Below are 24,624 nucleotides of genomic sequence, written 5' to 3' on the forward strand. Positions count from 1 at the left end.
TATTCTATATATTGGGCTGGCTGCATTATTATAATGGGCTGTATTATATAGCATTATTCCTAGGGTCATGATACTTACTTTGTGAGTCTGGAAAAAGTGCTGACAGCTTGTTAGTGAGAGGTATGTAGCTCTGGGAATCAGATTCCTGTCTTGACCTGGGGTTGGTCCCTTTCTTCTCCTCCTCTATCCCCATTTAGGCTAACCTGGTCCTTGAACTTCTGTTGCGTCTGACTCCATGGGACATGAACATTATGACACTCCTGCTCTCACTGCTTAGGTCATGCTTTCAAGTCTCAGGAGGACTCAGAGGTCAACAGTGTGTGAGAGTGGTTTCCATAAAATGTACTTCCTGTCTCTTGGGGAATTTATGGCTTAGTAGGAGAGGTCAGGCATGTCACCTGCTCAGAAGTCTTCTTTGTCTCCATGTTTGCAACTGTAATGTAGTCCAAGAACTTTCAGGGTCCTCTGTGATCAAGCCTCCCTTTATTTCACTCCATGTTCTGTTTTCAGAGCATCTCTGCTCCTGTTCTAGCACCATCATACTCACTGCAGACACTGATAACCCTTAGGAATTGTGCTGCACAAGCCATTCTTAGTTTTGTGTGCATTTATCTTGTTTTCCTAACTAGATTGAAAACTCTGAATAAAGCTGTCTTATATTTCTCTTCTATCTGTTGAGCTCATAGTAGGTATATGTCCAGGAAGTAATTCTCTGGTTTTGATTTGGGAATATGCTGGCACTTTTTCTCACCATCCGTCTCCAGTCTCCCAATTGGAATCTGAGGGAGTGTGTTTAAGAAAAATTAATGTTTTGGGGACTCCTGGGTGGCTTGGTCAGTTAATCCTTGGACACTTGGTCAGTGTCTCTCTTCGGCTCAGGTCATGATCCCAAGGTCCTGGGATCGAGTCCCGCGTTGGGCTCCTTGCTCAGCGGGGAGCCTGCTTCTTCCTCTCCCTCTGCCTGCCACTCCCCCTGCTTGTGCTCTTTCTCTCACTCTGACAAATAAATAAATAAAATCTTAAAAAAAAAAAGAAAAATTAATGTTTTGACATACAGCCTTCTAAAACTGAGTCATGAAAAAAATAGAAAATCTGAATAGACTGATTACTAGTGAGGAGATTGAGTCATTAATCAAACACCTCCCAACAAACAAAAGTCCAGGACCAGACAGCTTCACTGGTGAATTCAAAGAATTAATACCGATCCTTCTCAAACTCTTCCAAAAAAAAAAAAAAGAGGAGGAAGGAGCACTTCCAAACTCATTTTATGAGGCCAGCCACTGCCCTGATGCCAAAATCAGAAAAGAACACCACGGGAAAAGGAAATTGTAGACCAATATCCCCGATGAATATAGGTGCAAAAATCCTCGACAAAATATTAGCTAACCAAAATCAACAGTACATTAAAAGATCATATACACACTGTCATCATGTGGGATTTATTTCAGGGACCCAGGGAGGGTTCAACGTCTGCACACCAATCAGGGTGATGCACCACATTAACAAAACGAAGGGCAAAAATCATGAGCTTTCAGAATAAGCGCTCAACATCCATTCATGAGAAGAACTCTCAACAAAAGTGGGTATAGAGGAAATGTACCTCAGTATAATAAAGGCCATGTATGCTAAGTCCACAGCTAATGTTACACTCAGTGGTGAAAAGCCAAAAGCTTCTCCTCCAAGATTATGAACAAAAGAAGGTTGCCCATTATTGCCACTTTTATTCAATATAGTTTTGGAAGTCCTAACCAGAGCAGTTAGGGGGAAAAAAAAAATCCAAATTGGAAAGAAAGTAGAACTGTTGCTATTTTCAGATTTGCAGATGACTTGATACTATGTGTACAAAACCCTAATGACTCCACCAAAATACTGTTAAAACTGATAAATGAATTCAGTAAGGTTGCAGGATATAAAATTAATATACAAAAATATCTTGTTTTTGGGATTTTTTTTTTAAAAGATTATTTATTTATTTATTTGAGAGAGAGAGAATGAGAGAGAGCACATGAAAGGGGGGAGGGTCAGAGGGAGAAGCAGACTCCCTGCCGAGCAGGGAGCCCGATGCGGGACTCGATCCAGGGACTCCAGGATCATGACCTGAGCCGAAGGCAGTCGCTTAACCAACTGAGCCACCCAGGCGCCCTGTTTTTGGGATTTTTTAAAAACGATTTCATTTGTTTTTGAGAGAGAGAGCAGGAACAGGGGGGAGGGGCAGGAGGAGAGGGAGAAGCAGATTCTCTGCTAAGTGGGGAGCCCAACACGGGGCTCAGTCCCAGGACCCTGGGATTATGACCTGAGCCAAAGGCAGATGTTTAACTGAGTGAGCCACCCAGGAGCCCCAACAAAACTCTCTTGTGTTTCTATACAGTTATAACAAACTATGGGAAAAAGGAATAAAATAATCCCATTTACAGTTGCATCAAAAAGAACAAAATACCGAGGAATAAATTTAACCAAGGAGGTGGGAGATCTATACACTGAAAACTACAAGATGTTGATGAAAGAATTTAAAGAAGACATAAATAAATGGGAAGATCTATGCTCACGGATTGGAAGAATTAATATTGATAAAATGTCCATACTAAGCTAAAGCAATCTATAGATTTGATGCAATCCCTATGAAAATTCCAATGGCATTTTTCACAGAACAAAGAATCCTAAAATTTGTATGGAACCACATGAGGCCCCTAATAGCCAAAACAATCCCGAGGAAGAAGAACAAGCAGGAGGTATCACATTACCTGATTTCAAACTATTATAAAGCTATAGTAATCAAAATCGTATGGCCTGGCATAAAGACATTCACATAGATCAATGGAACAGAATAGAGAGCCTAGAAATAGACCCACCCATGTATGGTCAATTAATTTATTAATTTACAATGAAGGAGCCAAGGATGTACAATGGAGAAAGGACAGTCTCTTCAGTAAATGGTGTTGGGAAAACTGGACAGCCACATGCGAAAGAATGAAACTAGACTATCTTACACCATACATAAGAACTCAAAATGGATAAAGACTTGAATGTAAGCCCGGAAACCATGAAACTCCTAGCAGAAAACATAGGCAGTAAGTTTCTTGATGTCAGTCCTGGTGATGGTTTTCTTTTTATCTGACTCCAAAAGCAAGGCAACAAAAGCAAAAATGAGCAAGTAGGACCACATCAAAGTAAAAAGCTGCATAGCAAAGGAAATCATCAGCAAAATAAAAAGGCAACCTACGGAATGGGAGAAAATATTTGCAAATCATATATCTCATAAGCGGTTAATATTTAAAATATATGAAGAACTAGACCTAACTGTGAGACCCGAAACCATAAATATCTTTGGGGTATGACTGTTGACTAAACTAAAGATGAGTCTCCTTTGGTCTGTGACCGTTTCTTAGTCTTTCCATGGTTTTCATTATCTTGACAGTTTTGAAGAGCTTTGTAGAATATCTCTTCATTTGGCTTTGGCTGATGTTTTTCCTCTTGATTAGACTGGGGTTTGGGGTTTTGAGCGAAGAGAATCACACATGCGAAGGGCCCCTCTCATCACTTCCTCTCTGGGTGCACACTGTCCATACCACCCCTCTGGTGGTGTTCACCTTCACCACCTGGTTAATCTGGTGATCGCTAGGTCTCTCCTCTGTGAAGTTACGATTTTTCCCCCTTTCCAAACTCAGTTCTTTGGAATCAGAGTTCCTAAGTCCAGCCCACCCCACTCAGGCAGTGGGAATTAAGCTTTACCTTCTGGAGTGGGGAATGTCTACATGTAGATACGTTATATGGAATTCTTCTGTAAGGGACATTTGTCCTTCTCCTTACTTATATCAGTTTGAACTCATGTATGTTTATTTTGTACTTTGAGTTCTAATTCAAATTGCTGTGTTATTTATTTTTGCATTATTATTTTGCACAAATTGTTCTAGCTTTGGCCATTGGGAGCTCTTTTGGGTTGACTCCTCTGTTTGACATGCTCATCTTTTAATTTTTTTGAGTATTGTCTCTTTGGCACTGTAAGATGCTCCAGGCTCATCCTGTCTTTTCTCTGCACTAGCCCGCCACTCAACCATTTTTCTAAGGAGCAGTTAAGGTCTTTTGATTCCAGGTGTATGATTCTTTGCATGATTCACCCTTTTGACATGAAGGAAGGGAAACTCTATCGCATAAGTAAGAAGATTAAATCATTTTTCTAATTTGAGTTGTTGGTTTTCTTCTCTTAATGTTTTAGGTACCACTGTATTCCTTTACAGGTTTGAAATTTCATTCTATTTGTGTTAATTCACAAGAACAAAATGTTTTCACTAGGAAGTTAGCTGCTGACTGAATGTATCAGTTGGCTTTATGGAATAGAATATGCTCATCATAAGTACTCTTGAGGGGTGAGGTTTGGTATTGGCCAAATAAACTATGAGGGTACTTTGTGTTTTCCATGAATGTTAACCCTTTAGCTTAGTTCATTGTCAAGATCTATGTAAATTAGCCTTAGAATTTTGATTAGTAATAGAATGATGGTTCTTTTTATAACACTAATATCTTTTTAAGCTTTGCTCTTATAATTTTAGAATGCATGAAACATATAGCTTTGGTTTAAAATAGCTGTGATCAAAGCAGTGTTCAGCAGTTTGGGGTAGTGGAAATAGCATTTTCTTTGGAGTCAAGAGATATGCATTTTAATCTTGCCTCTATTTCTAACTTGCTAATAAGGGAAGTTCTTAGACTTCACAGATCTCAGTATTCTCATCTATAAAGAAGAGGATTGGGCAAGACCTTTAAAGTCACCCCCCCACACACACCTTTTTAACAGCTTTTTTGGGGTTTTAAGGTCCCTTTTGGCAATTCTGTGCTTCTTTTTATACTAGAATTTAGCAAGCCTCTGTGTGTGTGTGTATGTGTGTAAAATACTGGACTAGATCTAGTGTTACAGCTTAAATAGGCATTTGGTCTGGTTTATACCTGAAAGGGAATAGCATTCAGGAAATACTACAGTATTGGGAGGAAAATCTTGGAGAAGTAAAACCCTCCTTATAATTTCCTTTAAAATTACGGCCTTTCCATCCAGAATGTATAATTTTCCTTTAACAAGCTCTTATTAGTAATAAAAGTTTGGACAACTGCCATTTTGAAAGTTTGTAGTTCATCTTTTGTTAAGCAGATATGGCTTTCTCCATTCTTTGTTACACCACCCTCACTTTTTGAAGACTTGTTTTTAAATTGATAATGCAGAGAATTTCTCATCTTGTAAAGGAGAATTGGAGAAGATTATGTCTGTTTTAATTCTTTGATATCTGCCTTTATGGAGATGAGGAAGGGGGGGAATCTCCATTCCTTGAAATTGGGCTTCCTGACAGTAGTTTCCCAAGTTGGGAGCGGGAGAGAGTGAGAGCCACAGGAGTTACGTGTGTGTGTGCTTTGGAAACAGAGCGATATTTTGTGCTGTTGCTTTGATTTGGTTTTAGCCACAGTATTTAATTTATATTGACTATAAATAAAGTCAAAGACACCATCACTTTTTAAGTTTAAGAAAGCAGTGGGGTCACTCCAGATTCTAGATGGGATTGAGGAACACTGTGATACATAATAAATTCTGGGGAGAATTGCCCCACTGGACCCAGGATATGAAGATCACATGGAGGGTTCAAGAAAAAAAGAATTCAGATGATATCCTTGATGTTTCATTAAAATATTGCAAACACAGTATTCTGTACTGTCTGGTATACTCTGGCATTGTATTACTGGAGGATCATTGTACATGTAGTGTAGCGAGGGTTCTTTTTATTTTTTTATTTTTGAATATTTTATTTATTTATTTGACAGAGAGAGACACAATGAGAGAGGGAACACAAGCAGGGGGAGTGGGAGAGGGAGAAGCAGGCCTCCCGCCAAGAAGGACGCCCAATGCAGGGCTTGATCCCAGGACCCTGGGATCATGACCTGAGCCGAAGGCAGATGCTTAACCGACTGAGCCACCCAGGCGCCCTCAAATACAGGTTTTTTTAAACAACTTACTCTGTTTAATTTTAGAACTGGTTTTATAAGGTAGAAATTTTAAAGCTGCTTAATTGCTATTCCATAAAAATTGTTGAACTTTATTATTATTAATTAGTTTTATTTAAAAACTGTTAGGGCGCCTGGGTGGCTCAGTCAGTTAAGTGTCCGACCCTTGATTTCAGCTCAGGTCATGATCTCAGGGTTGAGATTCTTGAGATTCTCTCTCTCTCTCTCTCTCTCTCCCTCTGCCCCTCCTCCTGCTCACGCCGGCTTACTCATGCGCACACTCTCTCTCTGTAAATAAATAAATTCTTTAAAAAACCTTTTATTGTGCTAGGTAAAATAATATTCTCCTAAGGACCTTGTTGTGTATTATTTATTCCTTCAGTGAATAGTTACTGAGAGCTTACTTTGGGTTACATTCTTGAATTCGGGAATTGAAAGTTTTACTATCTTCTCCAGGCTTATTTCAGAGTTTTTACCACATTAGGTACTTTCTGTATTCTCCTTGAGTCTATTTAGGAATAGAGGATTTAGTTTCTCTTTTCTTTCATGAGTCCTGCAGAAGCTTTAATAAACAGGCACATGTTAAAACCTGCCATCAGGAATGGATGGACGTTTTCTGATACTCTTCAATGAGGGACAGGGAAAGGTGGCAAGTTTACTTTCTTGTAATGCTGGGAATGTTCAGGTTCATCCACTTGGTACTTGTTTCAGCTACAAATGGTAATTGCAGTTGTGGTTGTTTTTTGTTTTTGTTTTTAATGTCTCATTTTTTAATTTAAATTCAATTAACTAACATATAATGTATTGTTAGTGTTAGTCTCATTTTCTTTTCAGCAACTTAAGTATATATATATATATATTTTTTTAAAGATCTTATTTATTTGTGAGAGAGAGAATGAGAGACAGAGAGCACGAGAGGGAGGAGGGTCAGAGGGAGAAGCAGACTCCCCGCTGAGCAGGGAGCCCGATGCGGGACTCGATCCCGGGACTCCAGGGTCATGACCTGAGCCGAAGGCAGTCGCTTAACCGACTGAGCCACCCAGGCGCCCCTTAAGTATATATTTTTTAAAGTACTTGCAAATGCCTGGGTAAAACACTTTCCCCCCCATGGAAAGATAGAGTTTTTTTTTAAATTCTATGAGAAAACATGGTTTTAAAGACATTGATAAGAAATAATCTGCCCTGTACTCATCGCTGTTGTTCTCTATACTGTAGGCTCTATGAAGGCAAGGGCATTGTCGGGGTTTTTATTTTCCCCACACTATCATTCGATGAGATGTTCAATCAATAAATGAGTTGATCTGTATTTAAGGACATTGCTTAGATGGCTCTGTTGGCATGTTTTCAGCATTTTGTTGTGAAAATCTTAAGCCTAAACTGAAGTTGAAAGAATTTTGCAATGAATACCTATATACACACCATCTAGATTCTACTATTAACATTTTGGTATATTTGCTGTGTCACACATCTATCCATCTGTATATTTCTATAGCCATTTATTAACTTATCTTACTTTTGGTACATTTCAAGGATTTTTCTGGACCATCACGGAAGCTAATTTGTATTCGGGAACCATATTCGAATTGGTGAAAGAAAAAGTGATGAGTTAGTTTTGGCTATCAGATGTAGCTTTGTCACTGACCTCACATGACATATATGGATAAACTATGATTTCTTGCTAATGTTTCTATGATTTTAATATTGAACATTTAACATGATCTCCTGATAGAGATTCCTCATTTGCTGACTGTCGTGATGGTGTAAATGCTTATGTTTACTGTCGCCATTATAGATGGCTTTAATGTTACTTCACAGGAAACTTAATTTTTCCTGTCTTTTCTGGCTAGGAGTAGCTCATCGAAGCCAGAGCAGTGAAGGAGTCAGTTCTCTCAGCAGCTCGCCCTCCAATAGCCTTGAAACCCAATCTCAGTCTCTCTCACGTTCCCAGAGCATGGATATCGATGGTGTCTCTTGTGAAAAAAGGTAAAGTAAGCCAGTTTTCCAGTAAGCTGTTGGGTTTATGGAAAGGGAGAGATTCAGTCACTTTAGTCTCTAGTCTGCTAGTCCCAAATGCCAGCCCAGAGATTTATGCCAGTCCTTAGCAAATTAGTGTGAGATCTATGAGATTTGTAGGTCTTTGTATTATTCTGAAATATTCTTTATAAGTTTTTTTGGTTTTGGTATTGAAATCTTTTAGGAAATAATGGTATAAGTGGTAAAAAAAAAAAAAACTGTTTTAAATTTTTTCTAATGTCCTCATTTGTACATACCATGTTGGCAAGCATATGTCAGTCCCTAAAAATTTCTTCAAAGTTATACTGATCAGTGAAATTTAAAAGTTTGGGAAGTTACAGACAGGTAAGCCACATACCTTCGGAGCTCCATAAGGGTCAGGACGTCCTAGAGCAGAGTCTGCCTGTGCTGTCAGAGTGCCACGGTGGGTGACAGAGTGGCTGAGGTACTGATTTCTTTATTGCGTGGGCAGGCCAGAACCCCCCACCTCCCAGCCCAGGACCCGTCTTCTCTGCCCTGAAGCAGCTCCCACAGTTTACGCCAGGGGACCAAATACTATTTTTCTATGTGTGTTATGATGTGGAAAAGATTAAGAAGCATTGGCATAGAGTTTCAGCACTTGGTGGGGTTGGGGTAAGGAGCCAGATGAGAGATCACCTCACATTAGGTAAGAATTCAGAAAGGACTACGTTCTCAGGAAAAAGATCAAGTAGAAAAAAAAAGTCAACCCCACAGAGTAAAAACAATTGTGTTCTTATTACCTTAGCTCTGAGTAGATATATTTTTAAAAAATCAAGTCATCTCTGCAATTTCATGGCCAGTGGGTGCCTGCATTGGGTCTGGCACCTAGATTTACACTATTGGTAAGTCAATAGTCTGAAAAGCCTCAAGCTGAGAACTACCATACACAGTGGAGCCAGGCCTATACAGCCTACAAGGCATCTAGCAGAAGCAAACATAAATCATCCACGTCTTCAGAGGATTTCCTTAGAAAAATTTCCAAGAAGTGTGAGCTCATGGTCGGAAATCACAGAACACACTAGATAAAAGCCACCATGAGTAAGATACCACAGCATCAGGAAAAACAGAATTGTTCACCTAGAGATTTTGGGGGTTTGGAATTACCAGATACGGGATACAAAACACATACGTTTAAATAAATTACAAAGGGAATTGAAAACATGAATAAGGGGAAAACAGCTATAAAAACAACCAAGCACATTTGAAAAAGAACCATGTAGAATTTCTAGAAATGAAAAGATAATTCACATGGAAGACTTGATGCAAGAGTTAAGACAGTTGATTAGACATAGCTAGAGAATTAACATACTGAATGGTAGAGCTGAAGAAATTACCCAGAGTGTGCCACAAAGAGAAAAAGAGATGAAAACTATGCCGTGTGTTTAGAGATGTAATGGACACAGGGCCAATATATACCTAATGGAAATTCAAAAGGAGAGAGTAGGGAGACTTAAAGGAATTCCCCACACCCCTCTTTATTCCATGGTTTTTCCTCTACTGGTTTGGAAGCCATTATCAAAAAGATAAACGGCTAAGAATTTTCCTAGAGTTGATAAATGATATTAATCCTCTGATTAAAAAAGCCCAGAAACTCGCATGCTGATTAAACCAAGAGAAATTCGTCTCTGGTCATTTTATAGTAAAATTTCCAAACATCGAAGACAAAACACCTTTAAAGCAGCCAGAGAGAGAAAAGAGATTATCTGCCAAAGAACGATAGATGTCTGAATGACGGAAGTCACATGGAGGCATAATAGTGTCAAAACACTGAAAGTAAGTTAACTGCCCACTGGGAGTTGTGTTCCCTTGTGCACCTTTCAGGAGCAAGGGTGAAATAAAGACACTTACTGATTCAAAAAACAAACAACCAAACAAAAACAACCTGATAGTCTGCCACCAGAAGACCCCAACTTTTAGCAGATGTAGTTGAACAAGAAGGAAAGTGATCTCAGGACTGATGTCTGAGATGCAAGCTGGAAGGATGAATGAAGAAAATAAATGTGGTACATCTAAACAAGCGCAGTGTAAACAGTGGTAACAGTATATAAAATAGCACTGGGGGAGAGAAGTAAAACAATGAGTTAGATGTAACATGCTGGACAGCATAGCAGGGAAGCCAGAAGCGGGGTGATTAGAGCAAGCTCTAAGGTCCCTGTGTACTTGGGAGAGGGGTGAAGACACTGGCCAACTTTTAGATTTTGAGTTAAGGATACTTGATAAAATTTAAGGGTAACCACTAAAAGAACGGGAATGGAGTTTATCTTCCAAACCAGTAAAGGGAAAATATGGAATGGGAGTTGGGAGTTGGGAGGGATTTAAGTCAATTCAAAAGGAGGGAAGAAAGAAGCACAAGTTTAAAAAAAGGGACAAATAGCACAAAATAAGAAGGTCAAAAGAAATGAAAATTGTTTATAAATCACAGTGAAAAGGCTTAGATTGGGGTAAAAACAAAACAGAACTCAGCTTTATCCTTGTTTACAGAAGGCACACCTGAAACATTAGGTTAGATCTTCAACCTTTCATTGCAAGCGAAAGAAAGGGAAAAGATATCCCACACAGATACTAAACAAAAGAAAACGGGGGTAAACATATTCATAAATTAGACTTTAAGGCACAAAGTATTATTAGAAATAAGCACTGTGTACTGTTTAACAGTTTCCAAAATACATGCACTTAGTAAGAGGACAGCAACAGCACACAATAAAGCACACAATAGTAGAACTAGAAGAAAGTGACACATAACTATAATGGGAGATTTTAACACATCCTGTGTTTCATCCATCGATAAATCAAAAAGAATGAGCATCCGTTCATCTAAAACTAATGATGTAATGTATGGGGATTAACATAAGAATAAAAAAAAATAAAAAAAAATAAAAAAAAAAAGAATGAGCATCCGTAAGCATATGAACAAATTAAACAACACAGCTAAAACCTTGATCTAATTGACAGATACAGAACTTTGCACTCTACAGTTGGAGAATACACGTTCTTTCCTAATACCCAACGACCAGAAAGTTTCTATGTGACGCTTCACATAGATCATGTTTTCTTTTTTTTTTTAAGATTTTATTTATTTATTTATAGGACAGAGAGAGACACAGCGAGAGAGGGAACACAAGCAGGGGAAGTGGGAGAGGGAGAAGCAGGCTTCCCGCCGAGCAGGGAGTCCAATGTGGGGCTCGATCCCAGGACCCTGGGATCATGACCTGAGCTGAAGGCAGATGCTTAACGCCTGAGCCACCCAGGCACCCCTCACATAGATCATGTTTTCTGACGAGGGCATTACGTTAGGTAATTAATAGAAGAAAAAAAACTTAAAAATTTCCTCATATGGTTGGCAATTTTTAAAACAGAGCATGCTTCTAAATACAGATCAAAGAAGAAATCATAATGGGAATTTGAAAGGCTCTAGAACTGAACAATAAGAAATATTCCATGTTACGAGCTGTATGTCATAGCAAAAGTGGTCCTCAGAAGAAAATATAAAGCTATAATTTACGTGAAACAAGGAAAAAGAGAATATAAATAAGTATTGGAAATAAAAAGCCTTTTCTGGGAAGACTCCCTGGATATGTGCATGGCCAGCCCCCCTCCTATTTGTATTCATGTGGCATTTCTCAGTGAGGCTCACCCCATTTAAAGTGGAAAGGCCTGCACTCTCAATTGCCTTTTCCTTAATTTTTCCATAGCAGTTATCATTCTATGATGTTTTACTTATTATGTTTATTAGTGTCTTTCTCCCTCCATGACACAGGGATTGTTTTGCCCCTTTTGTTTGTTCACCAGCCTCTCTGACAACTAGAACAATGCCCGCACAGAAAGGGGATCTCGGTAATGTTTGTTATTAAAGAAGAGAATTCCATGAAAGAAATGTAAATATGTAACATGCAAATAAACATGAAAATCTGGCTGAAAATCAAATTCCTAGAAAAACATAATTCTCCCAAAATTGACTCAAGAGGAAAGAGAAAACCTGAATGATCAAAAACCATGAAATAAATTGAGTCAGTATTTTAAAATTTTCCAAAGCAAGCCCCTCGCTCATATGATTTTATGGGCAAATTCTGCCATTCCAGTTATACACAGATTTTTCCAGATAATTTAAAAAAATAGGGAATACTTAACCAACTCAATTTATAAAGCTTGTAAGACTTTAATATCAAAACCAGACAAGAATAATATAAAAGAAAAAAATTACATGGTAATCATGCTCATGAACGTACTTGCAAAAATCTTGAGATACTGACAAATCAAATATTATAACACATAAACAGCAGACAAAACTTCTGTGGGGCTGGATGCCAGGATAGTGGTTGCTGTGGGCTAGCTTAGTTGCGGAAGGGTCATCGGGGTGCTCTTGGGGTGCTGGGAATGCTCTGGTTCTGATGTGGGTGCTGATTACATCAGTGTTTCTTTTGTGAAGCTTTATTCAACCAAAGACACATGATCATCTATGGATAGGTCTGTACAGATATTTCAATTATAAGTTTAGTTTAAAGTAATAATATAACATAACATGAGCCACTTGGATTTTTCTCAGGAGTGCAAGGGTGCAGCGTTAGTGAATCTATAAATATCATTCTCCACATTATATATGAAAGAGAAAAGCCATATAATCTTGGTAGTTGGAGAACTTTGATAAAATTCAACATCAGTTCATGATAAGAATCTTCGCAAACAGGAAACAGAAAGGTGCCTCCTAAATTGACAATATGGCAGAGACAGAGTTCAGCAAATATTCCACATGATCCCCTGCATTTCCAGTTACCTTTGCAGTTAGATGGGGACCAAGTGACTAGTTTTGTCCAGTAGACTGTGAGTGGAAGTGACATGTGTCACCTTTAGGCAAAGGCAGTTGAGCCGATGTTCCTCCTCCATCCCTCTCTTCTCTTGCTCCAGTGACCTTGGAGGCTGTGTATTGCAGATGGCATAGATTAAAGATGGAGTAAGGATGCTTCACTCTCACCAGACTCGGCGTAAGCAAGAAATAACCCTTATAGTGTTAAGCCTCTAAGATTTCCAAGTGTGTGTGTCTAAGCACAGCAGAGCTTACCTTATTCTGACTAATATAGTCTCTCAAGAAACTACAGCAACTCTCATACTCTGGGGTGAGAAATTAGAAACACTCTCTTTAAAATCAGGAAAAAGAACAAAGATGGCTGCTCTTTCTACATCTGGTCAACGTGGGGATTCTACCCAGTGCAGTAGAACAAATAAGGATTAGAGTGGAAGAAATAAAACAGTTATTATTTGGAGATGAAATTATTTTCTACCTAGTAAATCCTACATATAAGTAAATAAGTTGTTTCTGAGAGGTCTATATCAGTTATATTACTATGGACTAGCAACAAGAAATTAGAAAACTTAATCTTTAAAGAGGTACCATTCACCGTTTCATTTAAAAACATATGGTACCTAGGTATAAATTTAGCAAAAGAAGTGAAAGACTTATAGAGAAAACTATAAAAGTTTATTGAAAGACCAGGGGTGCCTGGGTGGCTCAGTCAGTTGAATGGCTGACTCTTGATCTCTGCTCAGGTCTTGATCTCAGGGTTGTGAGTTCAAGCCCCGCATTGGGCTCCGTGCTGGGTGTGGAGCCTATTTAAAAAAAAAAAAAAAAAAGTTTATTGAAAGACCTTGAAGAAGGTCTAAGTACTTGGAGAGAGATACTTATCTATGGACTCAATAACGTAATGATGTCCTTTCTCCCCAGTTTGATCTCTAGAGTCAGTGAAATTCTAGTGAAAATACCAACAGGATTTTCAAGGAATCTGTGAAGCTGATTCTTAACTATGTGTGGAAGAGCCAAAGGCCAAGAATGGCTAAGACTCTCTTGAAGTAGGAGCGTAAGGTGGAGACATTGACCTAGCAGATAATCAAGATTTATTGTGAAGTATTAGTAAGTAAGATAGAGTGGTTTTTGTTTGGGGACAGGCAGATTATCTAATGGAACAGAAATGAATATCCAGGAAAAGACCCATATATACATGGCCATTGGACCTATTGAGAGGTGATTTCCTATTAGCATAAAAAGGATGGTCTTTTAAATAAATGGTGCTGGGAAAATTATTTATTTTATGTGGGAAAAAATAACATATGTGCTTAACCAGATTTTTGTGATCAGGCTCTGATTGTATGTATACCATTTAAAAATAATATGTATAGAAAATAACCTCTAATTTGCTTTTGAAAGTGAGCCTAAGAAAATGACAACTTAGGAAAAATATTTCCAGCAAGTATAATAGACAGAATGTTTACATCCTAGTTTATGAAGAGCTCTTAAAAGTCAATCAGAAAAAAGAGTTTATTTATTATTATTTTGCCTTCTTGACTGATTTTGACTTCTTTGCTTTATTATTTTGCCTTCTTGACTGATACTTAAGAACTTTTCCTCAACCAGGAAGCTATGACATTGGGTGGATTTATAAAAGGTAAAAGCCTTATTTGTCTTTTATACTTAAAGCATGTCCCAGGTGGATGTGGATTCAGGAATTGAAAATATGGAGGTTGATGAAAACGATCGAAGAGAAAAGAGGAGCCTCAGCGATAAGGTTGGTAAGAGATGAAGCCCTTGCTTCTGTTTTTAGAACAGGTAATATAAATACCCTTTTAGTTCTTCCATCTGCAGAGTCGATTAGAGTGCGCAGCCCCAAGTCAGCAAATCCTATTGAGGTGACTCTTTTTTTCTTTTGAGGAGAAATGGAGCCTAGATTGCCCTAATGGAAGGAGAGCTCACTTCTTTCATCTGGTCAAATCCTTCAGTTACCTTGGTTTCAGATCCATATTTCTATCAGTAAATTGAGTTTGTAATGAGAAGGAATTTCACGCTAACTTGAACTTTTTCTGTTGGTCTTTTGCTTACGCAAGTAGGTCATCACATCTTCCGTAGTATTCTGAGGAGAAAATGGCTGGGAATTGAGGCAAGAATACGTGAAGTCTAGTAGCACTTAGAAGCTTATTTAAAATATGAGGTCTTTATATTTTGTTATCATCTGAGCTTAGTTCCCTATAGTTAGCCAGAGAGAGGTGTTTTCTTTTGGCGGGTGTCATGGGGTAGAATTGGTAGAGACAGTTGCCTCACTTACTGTGCAATGATTTATGCGTGTTCAGCAGCACTTGGTGATGGTCATCTGTTGGACTGTGGCCTTCTGATGGCACGATGCTTCGTTTTGTAGAGTTCTTGCGTGTTTCCAGAATTCTTTTATATATATTTTATCTGTGACAGAAACTAGTGAGTAACATTAAATTCTGGAAAAGTTTTTGGATGAAGATTAGTTCTGTGCTGATGTTATCCTGGTCCTTTGGCGTTCAGAAAAGTAAACAAATAGGATGTATATACATCCTTTATCACATGACTCCCTTGGTGATTACAGGTAATGTTCCCGCTCTTTTATCCACCCCCCGTAGATAATTGTAAGCTTATGAAACCTCCATGTTGGTACTTCAAAGTCATAGTAACAAGTTCATTTTTCCCTTAGTCAATGGGTGAACAGTTGTGTGTATTTCTAAAATATCCTCATTAATAAGCAAATTACTTGAAATTAACCCCCAAATCTTCTTCCTCACAAGGAGCCTTCCTCGGGTTCTGAAGTGTCTGAAGAACAGGCCTTACAGCTGGTCTGTAAGATCTTTCGTGTCTCCTGGAAGGACCGGGACAGAGATGTCATCTTTCTTTCTTCTCTTTCTGCACAATTTAAGCAGAACCCAAAAGAAGGTAGGAATCCATCTTAGCTGTTAAGAGAAAGCAAGAATGTAAGATCTTTGCCCTTCTGTTACCCGCATTCACTTTCTCTTGCTTTGGGGTTATATTTTTTGACTACAGAGATAGTTCTTGATGAGGACACTGCTGTTTGGCCACTTTCCACTGATCTTACTGATAAATTATTTTTTTTCTACTTTCATGATTTCTCTAGAAGAAAACTATATAAATAAGTTGATGGTCTCCATTGTTTCAGAGTTGAAGTTATTAATGTCTCTAATAAATAGGAGTGTACTGGACAGTCTCTAGGGATCCTGGGAGAGGTGCTCTGTATGACCTATACTTGCTTTAAGTGCCTGTCAGGTCATGTGCAGACAGTGGAGTAAATCCGCTTGATTAAATTGCTTAGCAGGATAAAACATTGATACTTTGCTGTGTTCCAGGATTCTATTTTAAGAGGCTACCCTAAACCACACTTTTATAACAAAGTAATAAAACTTCTAGCAAGATACCAGCATTTCAGGCACTGATACTCTTCTTTACAGAAGACATTTGGAATGCAGAAGAGGCAGGGGTGGTTTGCTGTAGTGTTCCTTTGCGTATCACTAGAATATAGCCCTGACGGCAGGGATTTTTGTCTCTTTTGCTCCCTGATGTATTCCTGGTGCCTAGAAGGGTGCCTTGCACTCAATAATCCCTCAATAGATGTACTTTAAATGAGTGAATGAAAAGGAGATCATCTTTCCCTTTTTTGTGCTGCCCATCTTCCCTGGCAAGAAAAGTCCCCTATGTTCCTGACAGATGGATAGTTTACTTCTGATTTTACTGGGATCTTCTTATTAACTGGTTGTAGATATGAGCCTAGCACCTGTGTGTTTCAAAAGCCTGCCACTTGTTCTTCTTCTTCTTTTTTTTTAAGCAACAGCTACTTTAAAAAAAAAAATTTTTTTTTATTCCAGAGCAAGAGAGTGAGCAAGGAGGGGGAGGGGCAGAGGGAGAGGGAGAGAGAGAATCTCTACCAGACTCCCTGCTGACGTGGAGCCTGACACGGGGCTTGATCCCACAACCCTGAGGTCACGACCTGAGCCAAAATCGAGAGTCGGGCGCTTAGCCGACTGAGTCACCCAGGCGCCCCCTTGTTATTATTCTTATTGTAAACCTTAAGATTCTTAAATCTGTCTTGTACACATGTAAGTGATAATTTTTGATAGCCAAATCAGATAAGATTTACATGTGTTACAGCTCTCATTTATTTAGTGATATTTAAAATGTATCCAAAGACCTCCTGGAAAGCATTTGGGAGCTTCGAAGAATAAGGAAGCAGTTAGAAAATAGAATTTGCTCCAGAAAGCCAGATGGTGACTAAATATTAGACATGTCATAAAATATTTTGAACTTCGCATTTAGTAGTTTTACTGTATATAAAGCATAGGTAGGTGAAGAAATGTACCCAGCTTTACTTCTAGTATGATAAACAAATGTCCATAGCTGGGAGTAGCAAGACCATAGCCATAGGGTTAATATATCTCAGCAGGGATTCTCATTGGGTGCACTCCAATTTTCTTTCTTTTTTTTAAAATAAGTTTTGTATTTTGGAATAATTTTAGATTTACAGAAAAGTTTTGGAGATTGTGCAGGGAGTTCCCATATACCCTTCACCCAGTTTCCCTAATGTTACCATCTTATGTAACTATAGTCTATTTGTCAGAACTAAGATACCACTATTATCTGAACTCAGGCTTCATTTGGATTTTTCACCGGGTTTTCTCCTAATGTCCTTTTACTGTTCCAGGATCCAATCCGGATACCACATTGAACCTCTGGTTCCAGTTGGCTGATTCAAGGACTGTGTATATGAAGAAGCATATGTAACCTCTTCTTTATTCTGCCTTTCCAACAGTGTTCTCTGATTTTAAGGACTTGATTGGCCAGATTTTAATGGAAGTGCTAATGATGTCTACTCAGACTCGAGATGAAAATCCATTTGCCAGTCTGACGGCCACATCACAGCCAATTGCAGCGGCAGCTCGGTCACCAGACAGAAATCTCATGCTCACTACTGGCTCCAACCCAGGAACAAGCCCCATGTTCTGCGGTGTGGGTTCCTTCGGTACCAGCTCTTTCTCTAGGTCAGTGCACTCCCTTTTGCACATCTAGTTTGGTAGTCCAACAGCCATGAAGTATGTGACGGAAGGGACTGCTCACTCACGGGCCTTTGCCAGTCGGATTGTGCCATGTGTTGTGTTTGGGTGGGTGCGTTTAGTCGTGGCTGCAGATCTTGTCTCTCCCAGATTGGTTTGTTTGGCTTCCCATGGTTAGGCTGTTGGTAAATTTTAGAAGCCAGTGGCTGTATAGAGTACATTATTCTTTGGAAAGAGGGCTTTATCAGACTGTAAATGTAGCCTCGAGATCCGTGCGGTAATTAGATTATAACCATTCAGATGAGTATCTGAGAGATTTGTACACTTGAATGCTTAGAGATGCAAAGTGTCATTGTACTAGTCTTTAAAAGCTTGATATTTTCCATTTTAGTTATTTACCTCAAGTTTTTCTTCAATTGTCTCTTCTTTCCTCTTTTTCTCAACTGATTTAGCCTCTATGAAACTAGCCCGGCTCCCAGGACAAGTTTCTGGAGCTCGGTGCCAATGACGAGTCCATCCTTTGCCTCCTCCCCTTCCCGTGCAGCCGGCCAGATGGCTGTGCCGTCCATTCCCCTCAGCCCTCATGGCGCGGCTCCCGGCGCTGCCGGAGGAAGCCAGCCCACGTCTTCACGGTATCGCCCCTACACGCTCACACCCCCGTGGGGCTCTTCAGCTTCTCCTACCCCGCGGTCCCCCGGCATCTCCATCCTGTCCAGCTCACCCAGCCTCCCTGCCCTCGCTAGTAGCCCTCAAGCAGTGCCTGTCAGCTCTCCCAGACTGAGACCCGGCAGCCTGGGGCCACCTTCCCTGGCCACCTCCCCCAGTGCCATGAGCAGACGTTCCTCATCCCTAAGGATCTCTCCTAGGTATTTATTCAGCAGGAAAGCTGCGTGCGTGTTTGCAGTGCTGGGAGAGGCGATTAACTCGGTTTGGAAGAACTGCTGTGTGACGCTGACCTCAGTTACATGTGCTTTCCTGTTCGGGGTTATTAACCTGTGTGTCTAACTAGTTTGGTAGGCTCGCGCCCCGAGTCCATGCTTCTGCCGGGCTCTGATAACAGTAGAAGGTGTGGGTGTTCCATTGTGCGTCCCTCCGTCTGTTCTTACCCCTCACTCTTCCTCCTTCCTGGCCAAAAAAAAAAGAAGTCACTTTTCATTTTTTTGAAGTCTAGTTCATGTGTCATTCCTCATTACAAATGAATTCCAGAGGCTGTGGGCAGTGTGTATTTGAGCGTTGGGGCTCACAGGAGCACATTTTAGCTCTTCGTACTGTTGTCAATCAGAGTTGAAATACCGTTAGCCCAGGGGGTGGTGGGAGCAAGTCTTGGGCCCGTGTCCCTCACCTCTGATCACTGAGGTGGGGCCGGTGTTTGTGCCTTGACCCTTTGATTTGAGCCTCTTAGAAAGAAGCAGTATCAGAATTCCACTAACCCAGTGCCCTCCCCGCCCCCCCCCCCCCCCGCCGAATGTGCCTGTGCATTTATGTCATCAAGGTGAATTATTTTTCTGCATGTCAGTAATCAGAACTTTTAGCATAACATTTAATTAAAAAGGGATAGCAGTTGCAAAAGCTTTCTACCTCTTGTTTTTCCTTTGTTCCCTGATGACCTTTTTTGCTTTTGTTGTGGTAGTATGTACGACAATCCTTTCTCCTTCCTCTTCCTCGCACTTTCTGGCGACAGTAGTGATGAAGATGAAGAAGATGATGATGATGGTGATGATGGTGATGATGAAGGTGGTGGTGGTGGTGATGAGTTTTCTTGTGTCCAGTTTGGGTCCAGGTATCAGAGGAATGGAGTCTTACCCCTGCATGTGCATAAGTGCTTAGGAACTAACTTTTATAAGCCCTCATTATGGGCGTGCTTTGGATCGAAACAGGGTAGGGTCAAATGAGACAGCCTGGATAGTCAAGATGTGGGGAACTTGCATGTACTGAGGCTTTAGGACCTTACCTGGGGTAAAGTGGCACGTAGGAAAATCTTCATCGTTGTTGCCTGGTAAGTTTTGAGGAAAACTTATGTGTAATCATTTGTCAGAAACAAATGACAGATTAAAGATGAATCATCAAGCACACCCACCCTGAGATCTGAAATGAGGTACCCTTCATTTAACTATGGCGAGTGTTCTCGTGAGCTGCCAGATGTGAGCGACACGTACTCAGTGGGGCATGTTTCCTTACGTACAGTTGCATGGATTGCTGCTACTTAGGAATGGCAAAGGGGCTGGGATCGTGTGTGCGTGTGTGTGTCTTTTAATTACAGCTCGGGCTGACAGTCTGTTCAAGAGCATATGGGGCCATCCTGTCTGGTATAAATGATTCTGCTTTCACTTCTAACCTTAAATTTCACTGATCACCTCCTTGACCTCAGTGAGGCTAGACCCTTGTTTAGACAGTCTCTGGAATGACAACAGAGGCTGAAACTGAGTTTGTGATGCTGCTGAACGTTCACCCTCCAAAAACCATGTGAAAAAAGACTGCTTGGGTTTTCTAGGTGATTTGGGGCAAGAAAATATAATAGCACCTTCTTTCTGAACCTCTGACTCATTGTCTTACGATTTTGCTCTTAAATCGAAGTTTCCACTGGACTGATTTGGTATTTATGCCCAGCACTGCTCAAAAATAACTCCAGGCTATAAATAGAGACGGCAGTAGGAGTTAGGTACACTTCATTAAATTGGACAGTGTTCAGAAGAATCATTAGAGAGAGTACATAGAGAAAGGAATGTTGGTGCAAGGTTGAATATTGATTCAGGAAGGTTGATGTTTGTATTAGGTTGAACATTGTATTACTGTTTCTCAAGTGAATTTCCCAAAGGTAGAAGTGTCTTTTTCATGTGGATAAAATCCTCCTGCACGATTATAGTAATGCAGCAGGCATCCTTTTTAGGAATCAGTTTCCATACATGATGAAAGTGCTTTGTTATCTGTTTTACTGTAAATTGTGAGAGAAATGCTCTCTCTCCCTGGCCTGTTTCATTCCAGCTTGCTCTCACCAAGGTACCAGATGGCGTGCTGCTTTTACTAGCACTAGACTCCTGGCATCCCAACCTTGTCTCTGATCTAGATTCTGTAGCTACAAGGAGAGATAACCGTGTAATAATAACTCCAAATACTGACTGAGCATCGTGGGCCAGATCCCGTGCCAGCACTCTGCACACATTATCCCTCTATCCTCACAGCAGCCCTTCCAGTTACTGTAAGGAACCTGGGGGACAGGGAGGTCAGTCACATAACTAAGTACGTGGCAAGGCCTGAGTCCAGAACTCACCTGCTTCACCACCACAATGTGCTCCCAACAGGACTCGTGTTGTTCTTGTTCCTTAACTAGTTATTTTGCTGCCGAGTGTTTATGCATCTACTCTGTTCCTTGGCAAGGAAGTGCCAGCATTTTACTCGGTAATTACAAAATTCCATTCAGTTGGCAGGTCCTTTGCTGGCTGTTAAAACGGAATCTGATCTATCCAGATTTTGGCAACTTAACTTAACAGCTTTTGAATAGCTATCAAGCAGAATGTGAGAGGATGTGTAAAAATATATAACTGATTAAGCAAATAGAGAGGAATTCAAGAGTGCACGTAGGGCCAGAACCAAGAGGAGGTTAATTTGAGTGATCAGGAAATAACAGTTATTTTCTTGCCAGTCGATCTTCCCAGAATTTTATTTACTTTCAAGTAAGCAATTTCAACACCTACTCCTTGCCCGGTAAGATGAATGTTGTAGAAGAGCAACAGGGGGCCGCATCTGTCCCCCTCCTGCCCGCCTCTGGCTCGCCCGGTGCAGTTGATACGTTGCAAATGTTTTTGGAAGTAGTTGGGACATACGTACATATGTTAATTATCTATAGTAGGGACGAGAAGGATTAATTTAAGAAAGGTAGAACATTCCTTCCGTGACATTCTATAGTCCTCCGGAAAGAGCTGTATAAATTATAAGGATCGACCTGTTGCAGGAGTGGAATGAGCGAAGTGAGAGAATCGTCTTGTAATAAAAATAACATAGCATTTGCTCTGAGGAAAATTTTGCCGAGTGTTTCCTAGGAAAGAAATCTGTTTGTAACTGCTTAGATATTTCAGTGAAGGAGGTAGAATCTTCAGTGTCGTGAACCTGTGTGAATAGAGAAAGGGAAAATTAGCAAATGGTGAAAAATGTTCACATTTACCCTCTCGTTTCTGCTGCTCGTCACTGCTTGGAGATGAAACATGGCAACAGTCCCACCGTGTGTGTCTCCAAACCCTCACACGCAGTGTGCCCCTGCTCACACAGAGTAAAACCCAAAGCCTCACCCTGGCGAGTGAGACCCTTCGTGTCACGTACATGCACATGCACACGTGCACGCACGCACACGCGTGTTCCTCCGTTCTGACCTCACGTGCCTCCCTTTGCCCCCTCCGCTGCTCGCCACCCTGTTCTTGACCTCCCCTGGCATACTCCCGGCTACCTTGGGCCTTCACACTTCCTTCCTCTCTTTGGACAGCTGTCCCCCAGATGGCTGCATGGCTTGCTCCCCTGACGCCCTCGGGTCTCCGTGTAGACACCATCTTCCCAGAGGGTCATATCACACATTATATAAAGCACACACGCACACTTACTGCCCGTCTCTGTCACCATGCTCCGCTGTCATTGTTCTTCATAGCATTCCTATATTATTTTGGACTATCCCCCCCTCTACAGTGTAATCGCTATACCAGCAGGGTCTGTTCCATTCAGTGTCTGCCCCCAGAGCCTACAACAGCGCCTAGAATGCACAGTACACTGTGAACGTTTGTTCAATGAATTCACGTTGCTCGAACCCGCACTGCTCTGACTTTGCCTTGCACTGAGAAAACACAACATTCTAAAGTCTGCATTCAAAAAAATGAGTTACACAGGAGAGAGATTATTCATACCATTATAGAAGAAATTATCAAGGAACATGTTTTCTTGGTGCATTTCATATGGGATTCAGTTTGCAACAGATCTGATGCACGTCGGCTCCCCTGGAAGATTTGCATTGTGTTTTCAGAAGGAGTCAGGTGTATTTCTATTATGCGAAGTAATCACTTTATTAAATTGGACTGTCGGTGTAGTTATCAGAAAACGGTTCACACATTCTCCCAGAAGGAGGTATAAGTTTGTAGATACTCGTAGGACTTGAATGTGACATATTTCCAGTGTGGTATTCCATGTGTCACAGTTGTAAAAGCATCATGAATTTGGGAATAACTTGTTTAGGGAAAAATGAAATGTTCTTTTAAAACTTTAAAAATGTTTATTGATAGCGTGAACATGTGCACACAAACACTACACCACTTTTCTCCTTCAGAGTGGCATTCAAAATTTAAGTCCAGCGCTTTCACTTTGAACCTAAAGATCGTTGTGCGTTTTGATCATTGAGACCTGTGTGTAGCGTTGAGACTGGCTGCTTTTCATGCTAGGGGATCATGGTTTACTTTAGCACCTGTAGGACCAATCCTAAAATTTGTAATCTATGAACAAATACTGGAGTTTATTCTACATTTCCTATTTGGTTAAATTTTATTTCATTTTTTTGGGTCGTCTGTTCTTGAGAGTCAGCTGAAGTGTTTGGTGTCTGACAGATGATCACCAAAATATACCAACTTCTTTTAGCTTTGAAAATTCTCTGATACATTTTGGATGCCTTTCACTGCATTGCCTGGCATGAGACAAGCAATCTTCCACATACATTGTCACTTTTCATGTCTCAGTGAAATAGTTGTGAAGGTACCTCAGTTGGCTTTGAGGTGTTCACACTGAAGTTAAAGTTCAGTGGGAAGTGTTGGCTAAGAATGGAACCTAGTTTCAGCATGTGAGTGGCCACCATGTAAGCATGCTGACTTCATGCAGATGTTCGCATGCTGGCTGTGGGTAGTGACCCCTTGGAGCTGGCAAGGACCTATTGGCATCAAACGTAAGATGCTTTTCATCAGAAATGTAAAAATGTGAACAATTTGGGCTTTATTATCAAGGAAATGTATAGTTGAAATTTTCATTTTAAACATGAGGCAGATGGGTTTTCATTGTTTTCTGCGAGAGAGAGCCACTCAAAGGAAAATTAACCTTAGTTGTGTCTGGGGAAAGCCTGTGTTGGTCAAGTTCATCTTTGGAAGTGCAGTGAATAATAGAGTCACTGGGTCCCTGACGTCAGACAGAGGAGGAAAGAATCACAGATAGCTTGAAACTGAGATGGTGCAGTAAGAAAATATCTCCCTTTTCCCTTTCTACTTTTGGGGATTCACCACACTTCTCATATTTTTGGTTGGTTTTTCTCTTTTGTTCTGATGTTGCTTTTTTTTCCTCCCCCCTATGCTTTGTTCTCTCTTCCCTTCTGTCAGACCTATGGAGCAGATTGTAGGAATTCAGATTTACTAGACTCTGGCCTGAAAGCCTTGGATTGAAAACTGGCATTGTTTTCATCTCTTTAACTTTAATATCATACTTTCATTCCAAGGTCAATTATATATCCAGTTGACCCCCGAACAAGATGGGTTTGAACTGTGCAGGTCCACGTATATGTGGATTTTTTTCAGTATATACGGTGCAGTACCGTAAATGTATTTTCTCTTCCTTAAGATTTTCTTAATAATATTCTGTTTTCTGTAGCTTAAGAATATACTGTAAGAATACAGTATATAATACATATACAAAATACATGTTAATCGACTGTTATTAGTTAAGGCTTCTGGTCAACGGTAGGCTATTAGTCTTTAAGTTTTGGGGCAGTCAGAAGTTAAATGCAATTTTCAATTGCATGGAGGTGGCAACCCGAAT

The 24,624-nt window shown here is 40.3% G+C and overlaps 1 protein-coding gene across 3 annotated transcripts in view; it reads left to right on the forward strand.

Annotated features, from left to right (window-relative positions):
- UBE4B (ubiquitination factor E4B) overlaps window positions 1–24,624 on the forward strand; it is a 120,636-nt gene that overhangs the window by 46,810 nt on the left and 49,202 nt on the right. The window contains exons 3-8 of one of the 3 annotated variants that reach the window (XM_081816873.1): window positions 7,827–7,962; window positions 14,480–14,567; window positions 15,586–15,730; window positions 17,616–17,844; window positions 18,309–18,722; window positions 19,487–19,636. In XM_081816873.1, coding sequence (XP_081672999.1) covers window positions 7,827–7,962; window positions 14,480–14,567; window positions 15,586–15,730; window positions 17,616–17,844; window positions 18,309–18,722; window positions 19,487–19,636 — 1,162 coding nt within the window. Of the gene's footprint in view, window positions 1–7,826; window positions 7,963–12,915; window positions 12,993–14,479; window positions 14,568–15,585; window positions 15,731–17,615; window positions 17,845–18,308; window positions 18,723–19,486; window positions 19,637–24,624 lie in introns of those variants that run through there. The other 2 variants (XM_081816872.1, XM_081816871.1) reach the window with 2 other exon arrangements.

This window comes from Leptonychotes weddellii, chromosome 4 (assembly GCF_054177405.1).
Source record: "Leptonychotes weddellii isolate Sample4059 chromosome 4, ASM5417740v2, whole genome shotgun sequence".
Classification (NCBI taxonomy): Eukaryota; Metazoa; Chordata; class Mammalia; order Carnivora; family Phocidae; genus Leptonychotes; species Leptonychotes weddellii.